Source organism: Bison bison, unplaced genomic scaffold, assembly GCF_000754665.1.
Source record: "Bison bison bison isolate TAMUID 2011002044 unplaced genomic scaffold, Bison_UMD1.0 scf7180017864471, whole genome shotgun sequence".
Classification (NCBI taxonomy): Eukaryota; Metazoa; Chordata; class Mammalia; order Artiodactyla; family Bovidae; genus Bison; species Bison bison.
Genome location: NW_011495032.1, coordinates 23,275,087 through 23,296,082, shown reverse-complemented (window position 1 = coordinate 23,296,082; position 20,996 = coordinate 23,275,087). Strand labels below are relative to the sequence as shown.

General features: G+C 39.9%; 2 protein-coding genes across 2 annotated transcripts in view; both read right to left on the bottom strand.

Annotated features, from left to right (window-relative positions):
• AOX1 (aldehyde oxidase 1) overlaps nucleotides 1-10,848 on the bottom strand; it is a 72,141-nt gene extending 61,293 nt beyond the window's left edge. The window contains exons 1-3 of the mRNA XM_010860939.1: nucleotides 10,551-10,848; nucleotides 3,725-3,782; nucleotides 1,461-1,557 (exon numbers count right to left, since the gene is read on the bottom strand). Of these exons, the coding sequence (XP_010859241.1) occupies nucleotides 1,461-1,557; nucleotides 3,725-3,782; nucleotides 10,551-10,595 (200 nt within the window). The 5' untranslated portion in view covers nucleotides 10,596-10,848. The remainder of the gene's footprint in view (nucleotides 1-1,460; nucleotides 1,558-3,724; nucleotides 3,783-10,550) is intronic.
• A 2,743-nt stretch (nucleotides 10,849-13,591) lies between these two features.
• Nucleotides 13,592-20,996, bottom strand: part of SGOL2 (shugoshin-like 2 (S. pombe)) — a 29,015-nt gene continuing 21,610 nt past the window's right edge. The window contains exons 8-9 of the mRNA XM_010860938.1: nucleotides 19,031-19,181; nucleotides 13,592-15,464 (exon numbers count right to left, since the gene is read on the bottom strand). Of these exons, the coding sequence (XP_010859240.1) occupies nucleotides 15,449-15,464; nucleotides 19,031-19,181 (167 nt within the window). The 3' untranslated portion in view covers nucleotides 13,592-15,448. The remainder of the gene's footprint in view (nucleotides 15,465-19,030; nucleotides 19,182-20,996) is intronic.

Below are 20,996 nucleotides of genomic sequence, written 5' to 3'. Positions count from 1 at the left end.
GTTTTTTTTTTTTTTTCCTGTTGACAGAGGGGCTGACATTCATTTCTCTAGTCACATGTGACAATCACCTGGAGCATATTCCGTCTTCCAAGCAGATGCCAGGCCAGGGGTTGCTTGGGCAATAAAGTTAATTTGATATTTTGCCTCAGAAGAAGAAATAGAGAGTGGAACACAGAACTCCTCAGTCCCACAAATGTACTGCTAGAAAATATCTAAGTCAAAAGGACTCCTAAAATGTTCTCATTTTACCAAACAAAATTACAGATGGCCAACAGATATGTGAAACAAAGGTTCAACCTCAATAACAATCAAGAGAGTTTCAAATTAAGCAATGAGAAACCATTTTTATCAAAGAAAATGACAAAGATTTTTAAAAATTGTAATGCGCTAAGAATGCAAAGGTTTGGGAAAATGGAATTCATAGACTGCTGAAAAGGATGTAAATTGATAGAACTGTTCTGAGAAGAATCTTGCTGGAAGCCATAAAAATTTAAAGATGCACTCATCCTTTTACCCTCCAATTTCACCTCTATGGATTTATCATCAAGAAATCATCACAAACATAAATATAAATATATATAGACATATGAGTGCTCACTGATCCACTCCTTTATAATAGTGAAAACCAAACAATAATCTAAGTCAGCACCTTTTGGTGATGGTGGTATATATGATAGCACATATACAGCCATTAAAATTATATTTATTATTTTGAAAAGATATTCATAAGAAGTGTAGCAACGGAAGTTTCTAAACTGTACATGCAGTATGCTTCCATAAATATATACACAAAAGAAAGACTGGAAGGATATTAGTAGTGGCAGTGTTAGTCACTCAGTCATGTCCCACTCTTTGCGACCCCATGGACTGTAGCCCACCAGGCTCCTCTGTCCACGGGATTCTCCAGGCAAGAATACTGGAGTGTATTCCCATTCCCTTCTCCAGAGGATCTTCCTGACCCAGGGATCGAAACTAGGTCTCCTGCATTGCAGGCAGATTCTTTACCGAAGTTTGAGCTACAGGGAAGACCTTAGAAGGATATTATTCACTTATAAATAAATGTAAACACCAGGCAGTGATTGATTAGTGGACAAGACAGATTAAAATCCCTGCCAAATAGAGTATATCTTCTCACTGAGGGATGATGGAGAATACATATGTACTTGGACAATACATACCCACAGCACACACACGATGAGAAGTACCATGAATACATTAATAAGGGAGCAGGGAGCTGCAGAGGTGAGATGGGGCATGGGTATGGGGGAGGTGATCAGGGAGGGCTGAGAAAGCAACGTTTTTGCTGGAACCTGAATGGTTTGATGCCCATCATTGCATTCCCAGTGTCTACCACAGTTCCTGCCACAGCAGGTGCTCAATGCATATTTACCAAAGGAAGGAAAACAACAAAGTTGAAAGCTACAAAAATTCAACCATATGTGGACTATGCAGCAAGGTACCTTATCTTCTTGGTAATGGGGTTATATCGAGATATCATCACTGTGCAGGCACCACAGCCTCCCCCTCCACAGCCATATTTAGTTCCTGTGAGTCGGACTGGAAAAGCATAGTTAAAGATAATGTGTCTTCCATAATTTTCTTTGTAAAACAGCTCTGACCTTAGGAGACAACATCATCAAACATTCTTAAATGTACACTTCAGTTCGATACTTACTAATCAAATGACATATGTATATCTTAGCTGCTATTATTTATAATCTTATAAATCCTTGATTTTCATTTGTGTGTATGTGATTTTTTTTTTTTTCTGACTACAGGGCACATGGATCTCAGTTCCCCCACCAGGGACTGAGCCTGTGCCCTCTGCAGTGGAAGCGTGGAGTCTTAGCCACTGGACTGGCAGGAAAGTCCCCCACCTGTGTGTTACGTCTAGTTTCCTCCTCTTTAAAACAACTGGACCTCAGATTGCCAAAAAGAGGGCCAAACTTAAAAGAAGGAAGAGTCTAGACATATCAGTGGCCCTGAGGATTTGTAGGTATGAGTACCTCGCATATCTGTTCTTTCCTTATGTGTGTCTTTGATGACATACAGAGTAAAATGTCAGAGTGTAATTAATTCTTAGAATATTTGTGTCATGTCATCCACATTTGCTATATTTCTCTGTTTCTCCATGGCAGAAACTGCTAGTTGTTTCCCCATATCTTTTCTCTTATTCTTTCTTGGTAATAGAAATGCTAAATTTTGAGCTACACATGTGGTTGCCTGGAATAAAAAAGGTACATTTTCCCATCCTCTTCTGATGCTTGGTGGGGTCATTAACAATGCTGACCACAGAGATAGAGGCATAATGCTCTGTATAACTGCCAGGAAGGAAATACCCTCAAAGGGAGAGGGTTGCCCCTCCCTCATCCCTGACTTCTTCCTTTGTGCTGGAATTCAGATATGACGGCTGGACCTCAGTTAGTCGTCTATGACCATGAGGAGAAAGCTTCATGCTGAGGAGGGTGAAGTAGCAAGACAGAAAGACCTTAGCCCCTGATAATGCTGTGACATTGTTTTGTTAGCCTGGATTGACCTACCTTCAGGATTCCTTTATGTAAGTATCATAGCCATGAGAATGTGCCTCAACATAGAGACTTCCTCCAACATAGAGGAAAACTGACCAAGAGACCCAGCTGCTGCACTTTGATATCCATCACCCCACTTTTCATCAAGGTCATGACTCCCATGGGCTGCTTCCCACTAGTGGCTCTGAGCTATGGAGATGTGTGGGAGTCCTTGTCAACCACCCTCAGTGGCTTTGATGAATCTGCCTTGGATTATATGCAGTCTGAGACTCCTCCACTCAGCCTTCTCTCTCTTTGTTCCATGTCTAAATCTTCTCTGACTGCCCCTCTATTTCACTCAGGCATTTTTCCTAATAAAACTCTTGCATATATAATCTAATTTTTTGGTGTCTGCTTCCCAGAGACCCTGAAATAACACAGTGAGAAAGAAATAAACTTCTACCTTATTTACTGCTTTTGGGATTTTCTGTCACTCACAAATGAAACAAATCTTAAACATTACACTGGTCCCATGGATAACCAGGAAATTAGTATTCATTACTTTTATGCCCAAAAATCTTGAATGACTTCCATAAAATTGTTATTATGTTTTTGTTTGAGTTTTGTGCTGTTTGGGGAATTTCACTTTCTCTGGGGAAAAATGTACAAATTTCCATTGTCTCACAAGTTGCATACAATGTAGTGGGGTCCACAGACTGCTGGAAGCCCACTGGAGTTCGTGAACAGCAGAATAAGAATCCATTTCTTAGATTATTTACTTAGGAAGTTTTTTCAAGGTAACATTTTCAGGTTTAATTTCTCCATCGTTCTTTCACTTCCACTTTGGGAGATTTCTGTGCTCTCTTTTTCTAATGGGCATGATGATTAGTCCTTGAAGTTAGAAGAGCAATATTGTGACTCTTAATTCTAATGGATGCTAAATAAAGCTATGTCAGCATCTGTTGCTTTAATTCCTATTGCTATTCTCCATTTTACCCAATATATTTAATGCCAAAACAGAGATCAGAAAGAACTTGATTCTCTGATAAACGCAACTGTGCAGTGTCTACAAAACTCAGGTGTAGGACTTTCTCAAAATAGGGGATATGACTCAGTGTGGCTCTAAAAAGATACTTAAAATATCACTTGATGAAGATATCGGGGTTATACACAGATACACACACACACACACATACACAACTCAAAGCAAAGGATACGCTTCTTCCTCAGATATGGCAATAGCATTGTTTCAGGATCAACATTTTTTTCTGTCACCTGTACCAAAAGAAAATAAGAGATTAACACACAAAGTTAGGAGAGTTAGAATATTTACATGGGTGGCTCATGCTAATTTCATGAAGATTCATATTAACTAACTCTTATGTTCTCAACTTGACATAATGTTTGTGGAACACCTGTGATATACAAGTCATCTCTCTTAAGTGTATAGTCTAAATCTTGAGCCCCACCACTAAGTTGCTACTGTCCGTGGTCCTGAACTATCACTGTTCTCTAAGGCAGTGGTTGTTTCTAGTAACAAAACACTAGTGACTTCTCTCCAACTTCTACAAAGTCTGAAGCAAGTGAGGGAAAAGATAACAGCAGAACTGAAAATAGCAGACAGAGAGGTAGGGGAGGTCTTCTGGACCTCTGAGAAGTCGATACAGGTTTTTTCTTTTTTAAAGACTTGTTTGTTTATCATATTCAAAGAATTACAGTTTCCAGAAAGAGATCATAACCATCCATTCCTCCCAAATCTAAGAGACAAAAGAGAAGATAAAATGCATATGCCAACTGATACAAATATGTGCAAGCAAAGACACACTTAAGGAGCAAGTTGGTGCGGGCAGTCTAGCATCATGGCAGTTAAAACAGCAGCATCTAATGGATGGCATGATTGAAATGTCATGATTGGTTATGTTTTCCAAAGTGATCATGTTTTCCCTTTCTTAATTGCAAACTTGGATTTCTTTTAAATTCATAAATAGAAGCATGGTTTTCTTCACAATTTCAGAACTAGAGCTCATCCTTCACCCATGTTATACCAATTTTCCCTACTGGAGAGTAGGTGAAGAGGGTACATATGCTTATTCTATAGATGCATCCTAACCCTCAATTCTAAGTGGCCATAGGCTGGGCAAAGTGAAGTGAAGTGAAGTGAAGCTCAGTTGTGTCTGACTTTTTGCGACCCCATGGACTGTAGCCTACCATGCTCCTCCATCCGTGGGATTCTCCAGGCAAAAATACTGGAGTGGGTTGCCATTTCCTTCTCCAGGAGATCTTTCCAACCCAGGGATCAAACCCGGGTCTCCTGCATTGCAGGCAGACGCTTTACCATCTGAGCCACCAGAGAAGCTCACTGGGCAAGGTGAGGCAGGTGCCAATTACCAAGGTTGGATCTATACCCTAGAGGAAACTGCAATATAATATGGATGAAATGATTTGTGTGTGTGTGTGTGTGTGTGTGTGTGTGTGTACACATACTGCAATACAAGAAAACTGTGAAGTGCCCTTAGGTATCCCCAACTTAATTGGCCCTCAGATGGAATTCTACATTTTATTTCCCAAACTTGCCTCTTCCCTACTTTTCCTGAACTTGTTTAATAGATTCACCATCTCCTAGGTCAGCCAAGCTTAAAAAGCCTGTGCTATGTTCTATGTTTCCCTTCCTTCAATCCACCACAATCAGCATCACCAAGTCCTGGCCATTTACACTTCCAGAACAATTCTCTAAACACCCTTCACTTCTCCTGTCACTCCCTGAAATCCACTCTTATTACCTCCAGCCAACAATGATAACAGCTGCCTAACAGGTCTGTCCGCATTCTTGGCACCCAGGATGCCACCCTCTATACCACTACCAGAATGACTTCTCTAAAATCCAAATCTGCTCATCTTCTGTGTCTGCCTAAATCCAACATTGACTCCTGGCCGCCACGCTGCTGTGCTGGGAATTCCTGAATCATTCAGGGTGCTTGCTAAATTGAAACCTTTATCAGATCAGGATTTCCAGGAGAGAGAACCAGAAAACATGCATATTTAAGAAATACACTGAGTAGGTGAATTTCTACCAGCTTCTGGAATAGGAGAAGAAATCCAAACTCTTTCCCATAGCTATAAGACTTCTTTGATAAACTTTCCAGCATCTGCCACTCAACCCATGTACCTTGAACTCTGGTCACATGAACTGTTACCAGAAGTGGCTGGTCCTAGTAGCACAGGGACTTTTATCTTTTGCTTATAGGATTCCCACTGCCCTGAAAGTCCTTCCTCTCTTCTCTACTTGTAAGAATCTTGGATGCCATTTGAAGCCCTGCTCAGATGTTCTCTCCTGTGGGCTGTGTAACCATCTAATATTTGCCTTCCACTCTGTGCTCCAAGCAACCATCCTCCTCTGTGCTCCCATGGTCAGTGTCCACACATCTTTCACAGAACCTGTTACCCTATATCACAATTATTTGTGTATGCATCAGCCTCTCTTGATCCTGAGAGAAATCACCATCCACTATTCTTCATGTCTAACACTGAACTAGGTGCTGGGGGTATATGATAAGGATGTAACACATGTTAATTAATTTAAATGAATAACTTGATATGTATAATTTGCTATGAGGACATTAAGGAGGGAGGGATGATATCTCACAGGCTGGGACATAATAAAATGGAGAAGAACCAATAATGGTGGCAGAAACTTTTAGTTGTCTCTCCTGGCTGGCTTTCTTTCTTCCTCATGCCTGGAATAAAGATGAAATGGTTAGAATGCCAGCAGCTACTTTAGACCCTAAGGCAACACATTAATGGCAACAGGGAAAAAAGAAGAAACTTGGATCTCAGATGGCACTATGAAGCTTCTGAACCAGCCCAGAATGCAATGTCTCTCTCCAGATATCCTTTATGTAAAAGTAAAAATGACTTGTACCTTATCTGAACTACTTAGTTTTGAGTTTGAGTTATTTTCAGCTGAAACTAATCTCAATTCATACATATGATGGTGAATCCACAGAGGCCCAATTTTAAGGGAGAGATAGGATCTGTGTAACAAGGAAGAGCATTTTAGGCTTGAGAGATATTTGTGTTTTCATGCGGAATTAATGGAAAAGCAGATTTTGCTTGTTTGGGTATTTGTTCCAAGAGATGTCTCAAGAGATTGGAGCCTGGCTTAAAGGACTACTGACTTGAAATGTGTTTATTTTTCTTGATTTGGTGATTGGTACATTTGGAGGAGGCAAGTGGGGCAGGGATCTGGCATGCACCCTGTCTTGGCAGGTCTTGGAGTGAAACAGGGAGGTCAGGATTCTGATGGTGGCTGGGGAGTGGGAGGCAATGAGGAAAGGAGTTTTCCTTACTGACTCTGGTTGGGAGAGCTGATACCAGCTCTCAAGTCAGGGTCATTGCAGGTTCTTGTCTCAGCAAAACCTTGCATGTTACAAGGTGAGCATGTGTCCCTGTGTATCTCCACTGGCCCTTTGGGAGATGTCAAGTTCACATTACACAAAGTTGAGAAATGGCCTTCCTCTGTGCAGGGCTCATGACTTGTGAAGGGGGCGCCTTGCCAGATACAAGACAGAGGCAGAAAGAGGAAGGAAAAAGGAGATCAGGAGGAGAGAGAAAAGGGAAAAGAACAGAACATAAGGAAAGCCAAGAGGAGGAAAATGGGCAGAAATGGTGTATATTGTGGGATATCATAGCCTTGGAATTGGGAAAGAGGTTGGAGGGGACGACCAGTGAGGACATTTGCTCGAGGCCACAAAACTGCTGAGTGTCAGAGCAGAGAGTACAGGATTCAAATCCATGCCTAACTAGTTCCAAAGCCCACATCTTCAATCTCTACACCTCACTGCCTCATAGAACAACTTGTTCCAGTTCCTGAGATACGTTGTGATGTGGCATCTAGGGCATAATTTATTCATGGGCTCTTCCTCCTTCAACTCCAGGTGAGTGAACTGGGTTATCTACTCTGGAGGCTACAGGTGAAGATTTCAGAAATCTCTCTGCAACTAGGTCTCTGATCAATGTATTCGGCCTAAGCCCCTGCCCAATGACACATTTTGGTGACTTGGGAATGAAAAATGAAAGTGTTAGTCACTCAGTAGTGTCTGACTCTTTGGGACCCCACAGACTATAGCCCACCAGGCTCCTCTGTCCATGGAATTTTCCAAGAAAGAATACTGGAGTGGGTTGCCATTCCTTTCTCCAGGAGATCTTTCCGACCCAGGGAACAAACCTGGGTCTCCCGCATTGCAGGCAGATTCTTTACCTTCTGAGCCCAGGGAAACCCAGTGACTTGGGGGGATACTACAAAAAGCACAGAGCAGAGGGCAGTCACATCAGTCTCCTAACTGGCTTCAAAGCTTCTTTTCAAGGGCAAGACTCTAATCCCAGAGGTTATGTTTGACTTCATGACCCCTGTTCCTCGTGGCTTTTTCCTCTTTTATCAACATCCCCTCACTCTCTGATTCAGGGACTTTATTCTAATTCTATCCATGAGGCAATCAGGTTTGCTTGCCAGGATTGAAGCACATACCTAACAGAGTTTGGAAGGGAGGGGCAGGAAAGAGAAAGGGTGACATAATTTAACAGGGCAACTGCAAAAACAAAATCAGTATTTCTAATATGCACGTTCCAAACGATCATAGGATGTTTGGCCATAGATGAAACAAGCCCACAGATAAGAACCAGCTCATTTGTTTTTAAAAATCAATAGAGTACAAACTATTATTAGCTGTTATGTTAAAAATTCCACTACAGTTTGTTTGGGAGCAGGGGAGGGTGGAGGGGGAGAAGAAGCTAGACTCAAACACCTATTTCCTCCTTTAACCAAAACCCTTACCATCACCTAAAAAGCCCTAGTCATCTGGCCCCTGGCCACATCTCCAGGCCCTCTAGTCTCCTTGCTGTCCCCTGAACATGAAGAAAGCCTTGTCTCTGAGGATTTTTGCACCTTTTTCTTTGGACAAACAAGGATTCAATTCCAGCTCTAACTCCTAGGGAGACAATATAACTTATTTCCTTGGTGTAGAGTGCCTTTCCCTCAGATGCCTGCTCCTTACTTCATACTGGTGACCACCCAAATGTCAGCCTCTCATCCGGTCTTAAACATCCATCCTGCCTGAAGCACTAGCTCGCATCCATTTTCTGTCCCCTCACTCTGCTTTGTTTTGCATCCTGGCATTTATCACTGCCTGACATGATACATTTCCATTTATTTATATGCTTGTTGTCTGCCTCTCCAAAGGGACGTGGTCATTTCTGAGCTCGGTTGAGTCCCCTGAGGACACTGAGCACTCGCACATGCATGTACATGCTCAGTCGCTCAGTCATGTCTGACTCTTTGCAACCCTAGGGACTGGAGCCTGCCAGGCTCCTCTGTCCATGGGATTTCCCAGGCAAGAATACTGGAGTGGGTTGCCATCTCCTCCTCCAGAGGATCTCCCCCTCCCCAGGAACTGAATCCCCATCTCCTGCATTAGCAGGCGGAGTCTTTACCACTGAGCCACCTGGGAAGGCCATACTGGCCTAGAGCAGGCCCTTAAATCAGTGGATTAAAAACTCACTACCATTCTTTGTGAAGTAAGTAGTACTATCTCCTTTTATCAGAGGAACTGAGGGTAGGTTATATTGTCTCCCTAGGAGTTAGAGCTGGAATTGAATCCTTGAATCCAAATAAAAAGGCCACAGTTGTGTCTACTGCACCATTTGGTTATGCAAAAGAAGAAAAAATGATACCATAAGACCACTTCAAACTCACCCCCCACCCCAATCCTTATCATGGTTCACTCTCACAGCAGTCCTGTGAGGGGATCCTAATGGCCCGCCTTCAGCAAAGTTCAGGAAAAACAAACTCATCTTATCCAGTGTGAAACTCAGGCAACAGGTACAGAGGAAAGTTTTATACAGGACCTAGAATTTACATGATTTGGGGAAATCCTTTTTTTGGGGGGGGGGGAGGAATCCTCTTTAAGAAAAATGATACGAAATTCAAATTCGAAATTAAGCTCAGGGCTTTAGAAGAGGCCTCACAAGTGAGAGGCCGTGATATTTGACTTTCCTTAGCTTCCTGGTGAGTCTCAGGGCCAGTCAGGGAAAGTCAGGCTCTCCCTGACTCAGACACAGGGATCACTAGGGCTCTGAAGGCCGGGTAACACAGCCCTTGCCCCATTGTTTGCTTTTAAGGAAGCCTTTTCACCTTCTTGGGCTTCCCTGAGAGCTCTGTTGGTAAAGAATCCACCTGCAGGAGACCCCGGTTCAATTCCTGGGTTGGGAAGATCCCCTGGAGAAGGGAAAGGCTACCACTCCAGTATTCTGGCCTGGAGAATTCCATGGACTGTATAGTCCATGGGGTCGCAAAGAGTCGGACACGACTGAGCCTCTTTCACTTCACTTCACTTTCACCTTCTTGCTGAGGTATCCCCCTTGCAAAGTGCTGGGACAACATGAAGAGTAAGCGGTCTGTGGCTTCCTGCGTGGGCGTGTTTTAAAGGATTCTCTGGGGGCTTTGCTGCCTCCAAACCTCGGGCAACGGCTGGAATTGCCCCAGGGGATCTACGGAGCGAGCTTGGCTTCCGAGAGGACCCTGGAGTCCCCAGAGCCGGACATGGGCTCAGCGCTTCCAGGTGCTGTAACTTTGGAGACGATGGGAATAAGTCTTGGTGAATCCATCTCTGCGGCCCTGTCTTGACTCCAGACTGCTCTCCGCTCACCCAAACGCACCCAAGAGCCGAGGCCTAACGAAAGACGTTCCCGTCTGCTGATGGGTTTGACAAGGGGAAGATTCGGGAGTACTGACTCTGCTGAATAAGAACAATCATTTCTCTTCCTGTTGATGGGGTGTGGTGGGCTTGGGAATCAGCCCTCCGTCTAGGAAGGAGAGGGGAAAAGAACATCAGGAAGGCGGGGGCCCAAAGATCCAGGCAGACCTAGAAAACGCTTCTCTTCCCTGCTCCTACGGTGCAGGTGGGACGCGCAGGCAAACCCGCGTGCAGTCCAGAGCCCGGCGCCCCAGCACCGGGAGACCCGGCGGGACAGAATGGGCAGCGCGCTCACCTTGCGGCCGTTCACGTAGAAGAGCAGCTCGGCGCCCCCTTCCATGGTGGTGGGGTCCGAGGGTCCGAAGGTCGCCAGGAGGAGTCGCCGGCACCGGGGCCCCGACACGCAGAAGGGGTCGAAGGAGCCTAAAGTGCAACCACTCTCGAGGGCTCAAGTCCCACTTTAGATGCAAAGTTCCGGGAGCGCCCTGCGGGGAAAACTCTCCCCGGATCCCAGAACGTCATCGCCCGGCTCCCTCCGCGCTGAGACCATTGGCTGGGATCTTTGGACGCGGTCCTGAATTCCTCGCCCAAGGCGCCAGGCTTCTGTGCTGCCTTCCCCCGCCTCTTAGCAGGTACTGCAGGTCCTGTGACGTCGCTTCGGTCGTCGTCGTATGTTAGTACATTTTAATGGCTTTCCAGCTAGATTTGAAGTCCGGGAACAGTAGGAGTTTTTTTATATCTCCGCTCCCACCATGCCTGCCGCAGTCTGTACTTTTAATAGTTGATACTAACCTAGATAGCATATTGAAAAGCAGAGACATTATTTTGCCAACAAAGGTCCGTCTAGTCAAGGCTATGGTTTTTCCAGTGGTCATGTATGGATGTGAGAGTTGGACTGTGAAGAAAGCTGAGCACCAAAGAATTTATGCTTTTGAACTGTGGTGTTGGAGAAGACTCTTGAGAGTCCCTTGGACTGCAAGGAGATCCAACCAGTCCATTCTAAAGGAGATCAGTTCTGGGTGTTCTTTGGAAGGAATGATGCTAAAGCTGAAACTCCAGTACTTTGGCCACCTCATGCTAAGAGTTGACTCATTGGAAAAGACTCTGATGCTGGGAGAGATTGGGGGCAGGAGGAGAAGGGGACAACAGAGGATGAGATGGCTGGATGGCATCACTGACTCGATGGACGTTGAGTCTGAGTGAACTCCGGGAGTTGGTGATGGACAGGGAGGCCTGGCGTGCTGCAATTCATGGGGTCGAAAAGAGTCTGACATGACTGAGCGACTGAACTGAACTGCAACTATCACAGTCGATACGGCTTTGCAAGAGAGGAACTTAAGGACAACAGAGGGTTTTATAACTTTCTCTCACACTTTAAGATATAATTATTGCGGGTTTTTTTTTTTTTTAATATCAAGAGCTACCTTGATATAAACTATTTTTAAAGTTTTATCATTATTCTTAATTTCCCCAGTAAATAACCATAACGTTTATTTGGTAAGTGTCAATAGTGATGTAAACCATCTCGAAAGACTTTTTTTAAAGTAAAACTTGGAAAATACTGAAATGCATAAAAATAAAAGTCACCCGTGTCCACAACAGAATTTAACTTTCTGGTCTATTTTTACATTTTTTAAATCTGCACTATAACACCTTTTAAAAATTCAAATGGATTCAAACTCTTTCCCAGACTTCTCTTTAACATACCTAGAACATTTTGCTAGAACATTTTGCTATCTCATTTATGTAAACATATACATTTTATTGTGAAAATTTCTAAAATTTTGTACATAAAAGAATACAACTAGCATCCCCATACACCTGACTCATTGAGCTTTGAAAACATTCGTTTTGCCACACTCCCACATTTTTTCTGAAATATTTTAAAGCCCAATTTCAAACACATTATTTTACCTCTAAATACTCCAATATGCATTAAAATGTTTTTTCTTAAAAGCCAAAATGCCAACATATAACAAAATGAATATTTTAACATCTTTAAATTTACCAGGGTCTTAAAAAAAATGCCTTTTCCCACTTGATGTCCTTTTGTCTCTTTAACATTTTTAAATCTAAAATAGTCTCCTCACCCACTGCTCCTTTTTAATGCTATTAACGTGTTATTTTCTTGGGTTCCAAAATCACTGCAGATGGTGACTGCAGCCACGAAATTAAAAGATGGGTTGCTCCTTGCAAGAAACACTATGACCAACCTAGACAGCATATTAAAAAGCAGAGACGTTACTTTGCCTACAAACGTCCCTCTAGTTAAAGCTATAGTTTTTTTTCCAGTAGTCTTATGTATGGATATGAGAGTTGGACTATAAAGAAAGCTGAGCACCAAAGAATCGATGCTTTTGAACTGCGGTGTTGGAGAAGACTCTTGAGAGTCCCTTGGACTGCAAGGAGATCCAACCAGTCCATCCTAAATGAAATTAGTCTTAAATATTTATTGGAATGACTGATGCTGAAGCTGAAGCTCCAATACTTTGGCCCCCTGATGGGAAGAACTGACTCACTGGAAAAGACCCTGATGCTGGGAAAGATTGAAGGCAGGAGGAGAAGGAACGACGGAGGATGAGATGGTTGGATGGCATCACCGATTGAATGGACATGAGTTTGAGCAAGCTCCAGGAGTGGGTGATGGACAGTGAAGCCTGGTGTGCTGCAGTCCATGGGGTCGCAAAAAATTGGATACAACTAAGCAACTGAACTGAACATGCTGAAGAAGAAACCAGGTCAGTTGTCCTATGGAACGAATACGCTGTATTTAATATGGCTGGTTGCTTCTCCCTGGTGTTCTTTCTTCTTCCATCCTGACTTCCAGTATCTTGTCTATGGGTCTAAAGCCTTTGATTAAATTCAGATTCAATTTTTTTTCACTTCTTGGGTTTTATAATTGTATCTCTTTTTCGCTTATGCCAAAAATCATGATTCTAAAACGTTGACATAATTGCTTTACCTTGTCCTTAGATCTGATCTATTTCAAAACAACCACATCAATATTATGACAGCAATAAGATTACTGAATAAAAGTTTAAGATGTCTTTACAGTTTTTAGAGTATACCCTAAAAAAGGTACACATTTAATTTTTTCTAAGGTAGGTTATCTGTTGAACACCTTCCCCCTAGAGTCCTGGAACTCTTCCTCCAAGTCTTTAAGTTTCAATAATTCCATTCTTTTCTTTATATTCCCTCAGCCCCAGAGATGGTGGGTGCTTCCCATAGTTACTTCCTATATTATACACCACTAGTCTACCGTCTCCATCCACACCAAAAGTCATCTGACACTCATTCATAATTTATTAAAAAAGCACCAAATAAAATAATAATTGATAGGTAATACTTTAATGTGATTATAAGCATACACAAACAGCTCATTTCACAGCATCTTACTTATGCAGTAAAGCCAGAGGCATTCCTATGAAAATCAGGAACAAGACAATGATATCCACCATTCTCACTGCTATTTAACACTAAATATAAGGTAGCAGCCATGCAGTTACATAAGAGAAAGCAGTGAGAGGCCTAAGAATTGGAGAGAAAGCAGGAAAAATAGCCCGGTTTTCAAATATATATATAAATATATATCTGGAAAATAGTATAAACAATAACAGTTTAGTAATTAACATACAGAAATCAGTAATCTTCATATATACAAGTGATAATCAATTAGAAAAGAGACTCAAAGACTCCATTTATATGTATTACCAGGAAAAAAGAATGCCAAGATATCAAGAAATGGCCCCTAAAGTCCCTGTAAGACAAAGATAGAGGGGCATAAAAAGACAGAAACTAGTAGAGGGAACAGAAAATTGAGAAATAAGTTTAAGTGTATATGGAAATACAACATTGAAAAATGTGGGACTTCAAATCAGTAGTGGAAAACATGGACTTTTTAATTAAAGGGCAATCCTTTGGGAAAAGGTCAAAAATTGTGTTCATATCTCACCATAAAACAAAATCCACATGAATCAGAAATTTAAATGTCAAAACAAAATGAAACCATGGGTAAATGTCTCTCTTAATCTGGGAACAGGAAAACTTTCTTAATGTGACTGAGTTCCAACAATAAAAGATTATAAGTCTGATACAATGAAAACTAATTTGCATGGGAACAACAACAAAAAGACAAACCTCATGGAAAGGAGGAAAAAATAGAAACACTAGGAAACCAAATACCAGATAATGACAGAGATTCAAAGCCTTCAAGTAATAATAATACAGGAAAGGAAAAACTATCAGGGTGCCACGCTCTAAACTAGTGTAAATTGTTCCTTTAATAAAGCATGTAGCCTCCATTCAACACACACTGTTGATAAATGAGTAAGTTCTATGGGACTCTGTGGTCTTACAACTGTTTCTCAAAGTTTGGTCCTAGGACAGTCTGCCCCAGCATTATCTGAGGTGTTTGTTAAACAAAATGTAGATTTCTTGGGCTCATTCTTTTAGTTGCTGGATATTTAGTTGCTGGATATAAGAAAGCTTTTCCATCTAGGCAGAATAGATTTTTATTAATCACTTCAATACAGTAAGCTATGTTTGTTAATCTCAGATACGAATAGGATTTACTACGTTTTAATACTGGAATAATAAGTGATCTTTAAAGTTACAAAAACCAAATTCAAAAGCACCTGAGAGATAAACCTACTCAAGTCATCAGATTACATATAATGGAAGTAATGCAGCAGGTGACAGTAAACAAGTAATTTTGAAAGCTGAAGAATGAAGAGTGAGAGAAAACTGGCCAGGGCAGAAAGTGACTTTTAAAATCTTATAGGTGTTCACATTTACTGAATGGTTTTAAAAACAAAATAAAACAAAACAAGGTAGTTTGGTGTATAACAAGATAATCAGTGCAAAAGTATTTATAATACATTTTATTCGGTTAAAAGGTTAATAGCTATTGTTTAGTTAAAGGTTGTTTGGTTGAAAGGAGATTAAATGAGCAGGAAGATAAGTTATAAGATGACCAAAATAACTTAAAGTCCTTAATATTACAAAATAGCTATTTAATGCATATTATCTATACATAAAAATAAACACTCCACAGAAAAGCAGGAGATGAAAAAAAAAAAAAAAAAAAACCCAGAACTTTTCATCATGCTTTTCATCTTCTTGATCCTAGTTAGATCCCTGTTTTGAACTGCTATGGTTTGAGAATTCAGGAAAACCAGAATGTATAAATTCACCTCATCTTCTCATCTTCCTGCAAAGTAGAAAAAAAGGAAGATTAACAACCACCTAAAGCTAATGTTTTTGCTGCAAAGTATGGAAAGGAAAATTGCTGCATCATAAAAATAAAATGCAGATTCCTCAAACCACAAGCTGTGTCACATATTTAAAATATTCTATGACAGGGGGAATTACAGATGAGGTTTAAGAGAAATTAATCAATCCAGGTTTTAAACATTACATGTTTACCATATATTTCCTTTTAATTATGAACTTTAGCATACATATAATATATGAAAATGTACAATTTAAAACTACAAATGCTGATACACCAACATCCAGGTTAAGAAATAAACTCTTACCACATCTCACAAGCCTCTGGTGTGCTCCTTCCCACTGTTCTCCTCTTTGGGAGACAAAATCACAGCTCTCTCATCTCCCAAGAACTGACCACTATTTTGAATTGAGTTCATCAATCCCTTGTTGAATTACTAGCAGGAATAGTGGACATTCTTGACTTGTTCTTAAGTGTAAATACCCCTATTGTCTCCCCATTAAACAAGATACTGGCTGATTAGGGTATGCAAGTACAATTCATCATTTTATGAAAGTATCCTTCAATGTCTATTGCGTATTTTAATCATGAGTGACTACTGAATTTTGTCAAAGCCTTTTTCAGTATCTATGAAAAAAATCATATGCTTTATTTTCTTAGACTTATTAACATGGTATACGATGATAAGTTTTCTAATATTAAACCAACTTTGCATTCCTGGAATACACCTTACTTGGTGGGTTTATGTTTTTCATAGCATGGTGTTGGATATGCTTTTGTAATTGGGCCATGAACACTTAAGAGGAGTATGTATTCTCTCTTCTCAGAGTGTGGACTTTGATATGTAAACTGTAAGATTTACCCTACTAATTATGTTGTTTAGATCTCCATCTCCTTACTAATTTTCTGCCCACTTTATTTGCTTTATATTAAATAGTATATAAAAATTTATTCATGTATTCCTATCTGTCTTTATGTATCTCCTATAGTTTTTGCTTCATGAAAGTATTTGTTATGCTATTTGGTATATAATATCATAACTATTTATATATTCTTTGTGGATTAGGGCTTTTACTATTAAAAATATCCCCTTTGTTATGTTCAGTTCTTTGGGACTTAAGAGATAAAAACTTTAAAAGATATTTGTATTACTTTCCTGATAACTGCTCCCATCCTCAATGCCTATGATGACCATTCCATAACATATTGTAAGCAGTCTTCATCAGGATTTATTCTGACTGGGGGCCTATCAAAAGCTATGATATACCTGCTGCATGCCATTCCCAGTCCAAAAAGAAAAAGCGGCAACTGGATTATTATTCTTAGTATTTATCCTTATGTACATTGTGTTATTTGCTTTTTAAAAATTTACCAACAAAACTGATTGCCAGATAATCTGCATGCCCAGTAGATCTAAATTAAAATAGAACACTAATTCATAAGAGCATTTTATTATATTTAGTTTAGAATAGGTAGCTCTTTTAAAAGAACTTATTAACTATTACCTAGCTGTAAAAAGGAATGAGAAAAATCTCTCCAAATTGATATGGAGTGATTTCTAGAATGAATTGATAAGAAGCAAAGCTCCCCAAAGCAGCTAGGTATACTTACTACCTTTATGCAAGAAAAAGGAGGATATATGCATATTTGCTTATTTGTGCACAAGAAATACATAACCTAGAAACAAAAGGAACTGGTTATCCACAGGAGGTAATAAAAATAGGGTAGAAAGTAGGAGTAATGGGAATAGGGTAGTAGGAATGAAAGAAGTAATACTTCTCGGCAGCTTTGGAAAACCATCTAGCAATTCTTCAAACAAACATGATGGCTCAGTGAGTAAAAGAATCTGCCTCCAATGCAGGAGACACAGGAGATGCAGGTTCGATCCCTGGGTTGGGAAGATCCCCTGGAGAAAGAAAATGGCAACCCACTCCAGTATTGTTGCCTGAAGAATCCATGGACAGAGGAGCCTGGTGGACTACAGTCCAAAGAGTCACAAAGAGCTGGACATGACAATATAAGTGTGCACACACACGGCATATGACTTAGCAATTCCACAACTAGGCATATACCCAAGAGAAATGAAAACATATACACACAAAAGCTCACAAATGTTTGCAGCAGCATTATTTATAATAGCCAAAAAGTGGAAACAAGTAAATTACCATCAACAGACAAATGGATAAGTAAAATGTGGTGTATTTTCAATAGAATATTTTATCCAGTCACAGAAAGGAATGAAATACTACTCATACATGTTCATCAGGAATGAATCTTGAAAACATTATGCTCAGTGAAACAGGCCAGTCACAAAGACCACATATTATATGATTTCATTCATATGAAATGGCTGAAGAGGACATCTGTAGACACAGGAATTAGGTGATCAGTTGGTTGTCTAGGGCTGAGGGATACAGCAATGACAGCTAAAGGGCATGGGGTTTCTTTCTGAAATGAAGAAGTGTTTTTAAATTGACTGTGGTGATGGTGTACATGTCTGTGAATCTACTGAAAAACCACTGAAATGTACACTTTACATGGATGAAATATATGGTATGTGAACTGTAGCTCAAAAAAGCTGTTTTTTAGAAAAGCCCTTGGTCCTTCATTTTTGACTGGCTTCTCTTGCACACTCTTACACTACTGACATCTGCTGGTTATTTTTTAAAAATACATGTTAAAACAATCAATGTCTTTAATTTTATTTATAAAGAAGCACATACTGAGACAATGCAAAGAGAAAATTTGAGGATATCTCTATCCTTTTAAAAATACCATCCCAAATATGATCAGGTTCTCTGAAATAGCTATTTATCCCTGGAAAAAATAGGATTTTTGAATTAAATGTTTGTAAAAGGCATTTGGACATTTTTGAGATAATCAAGGAAATGGGAATAGGGATTTGCTATTAGATGACAATGAAGAATTATTGATAATTTTTCTAGTTGTGATTACTGTTGTCCAGTTTTATTAAGTTCTTGTTTTCTAGATATATATATATATATATACACACACACACACACATATATATATATATACACACACACACAGAAGTGTTTTAGGAATTAAATGCCTCAATATTAGGGATATGCTTTAAAGACACTACAACAGAAAACAGATGGTAAAAGTAAATATGGCAAAATATTGGTAATTCTCAAAGCTGAGGGATAGATAAATGGGGGGGGGGGAGACTTTTCCCTCTCTTTGAGGATATATTTGAGGTTTAAAAAAAAGAGAGGGCTGTTACACTTTGAGACTAAAGGACATACAAACCACTCTGAATTCTTCTAAAGACAAGGTAGAAAATAAAGAGAGGTAACAATTAACGGGGAGTTTGCAAATTTTAGGCAACAAAAAATGTTTAAGCCTGTTAAAAGAAGGCATTTCTTCAAATCTTACCCACATCATACCACATCATATTACATGTCAGCAATAATATATGACATTCATACTCAAAACTGTTCAAATACAGGCAGGAATCCTTTTAAAAGCATGTATTTTATAGCACCACACTGAAATCATTTTTACGTCATTGAAATACTCACCCTTTGAGACTTGGCTCCTTTAAAGAGAGAGGAGTACACCTTCTTCTTCGGCTTGGCAGCTCTGAAGATAGGTCTTCTACCTTGTTTTCAAATTTAGCAGCGGTATTTGAAACAAAACTGGTATTTGTCAAGTCTTGTAGCATTCTAACACCTGAAAAGAGTATTGTTTTCAAAAATATTTTTAATAGTATAGAGATATTGAAATATATATAGGATATTTACTGGTTTATAAATGATTGGTATCAAATGTTTCAATTTAATCAAGTTATAACTTTGAATTTTATTAAAGTAGCACTGAAATTATCTGTAAATCAGTTTTTTTTCCTAACAATAATGAGAGGAAGAGACTTACCATCTAAAACAAACTATCAAAGTAGTAGCCTGTAATATTTTTATACTAAAATCATTTAGGCTGATAGAAATTCTTTATGATTCAATTTGATGTTAATGACTGCTCACACTATGAAAGGCAACATGAGAAACAGGTGAAAGACAGCTTACCAATCTCTACAATGTCCTGCAACTCGAGACCTTTGCACTTCTTTTGCATCAGTATTCCTTTTACCTGGAACAGTCTTATCCATAAAAATCCTAGTGTTCTACATACATCTATTGAAATGTTACACTTCTGGTAGAAAAATTTAATTGATATGGGAATTGTCCAATATAGCAACATTTCCAATAACAAAAGTGAAAGTGAAAGTTGCTCAGTCATGTCCAACTCTTTGTGACCCCATGGAATTCTCCAGGCCAGAATACTGGAGTGGGTAGCCTTTCCCTTCTCCAGGGTATCTTCCCAACCCAGGGATGGAACCCAGGTCTCCCGCCTTGCGGGCAGATTATTTACCAGCTGAGCCATGAAGGAAGACCAAGAATACTGGAGTGGCTAGCCTATCCCTTCTCCAGAATTTCCGAACCCAGAAATCAAACTAGGGTCTCCTGATTTGCAGGCAGATTCTTTACAAAATGAGCTATCAAGGAAGTCCTTAGTAACAAAAAAAATGTTAAGAGGAAAAAGTGAGGTAAGTAATGTTATATATAGTGTGATTTCAAATATATATTTTAAAATGCATAGATTCAAGTCTGCATGCATATGGCAAAATGTTGACTGCAGTTCTTCTGGGTGATGGTTTTTCCTCCTATTTTCTGATTCTCTACTTTCAATTTTCTGCAATGAGCATTATTTTAATAACTGGAGAAAATAAGAAACACTAAACCTAAAAATCCTATCTATCCTTTTAGGTCCTAAAGTGCTATGTATTTGATGATGCCTCTACAGGTTTCTCTAGCCAAAACTATTCCCCATCATTACATCCCTTCATATGTGTGCTTTTATTAAAGCATTTGCCATGTTTAAACACTGTACTTTTCCATACATGGATGAGGAAAGGGAGCTGGTATTCTTAATTTTTAATCCTCTAAAACACCTAATTTTTTTTTTTTGGCTTTACCCAGTGCCATGCAAGATAGGTCCCTGACTAGAGATGAAACCTGTGCACCCTGCAGTGGAATCTTAACCACCAGACCACCAGTAAAGTCCCTAGAATAATGTTTTGATAATACTAAATGTATGCTGTTGGAGACAGTCCCGTCCTTAAGAAATTTGCAACTGTCTTTGGTAAGATCAAACTAGGGCAGTTCATTATTGTTGTTGTTCAGTTGCTAAGTCGTGTCCAATTCTTTATGACCCCATGGACTGCAGCACACCAGGCTCCTCAGTCCTCCATTATCTCCTGGAGTTTGCTCAACTGGCTAAGATGGTAAAGAATCTGCCTGCAATGCAGGAGACTGGGGTTTGATCTCTGGGTAGGGAAGATCCCCTGCAGAAGGAAATGGCAACCCACTCCAATATTCCTGCCTGGAGAATTCCATGGACAGAGGAGGCTGGTGCGCTATAGTCCATGGGGTTGGACACGACTGAGTGACTAACATATAGCAGGTATATATATATATATATATATATATA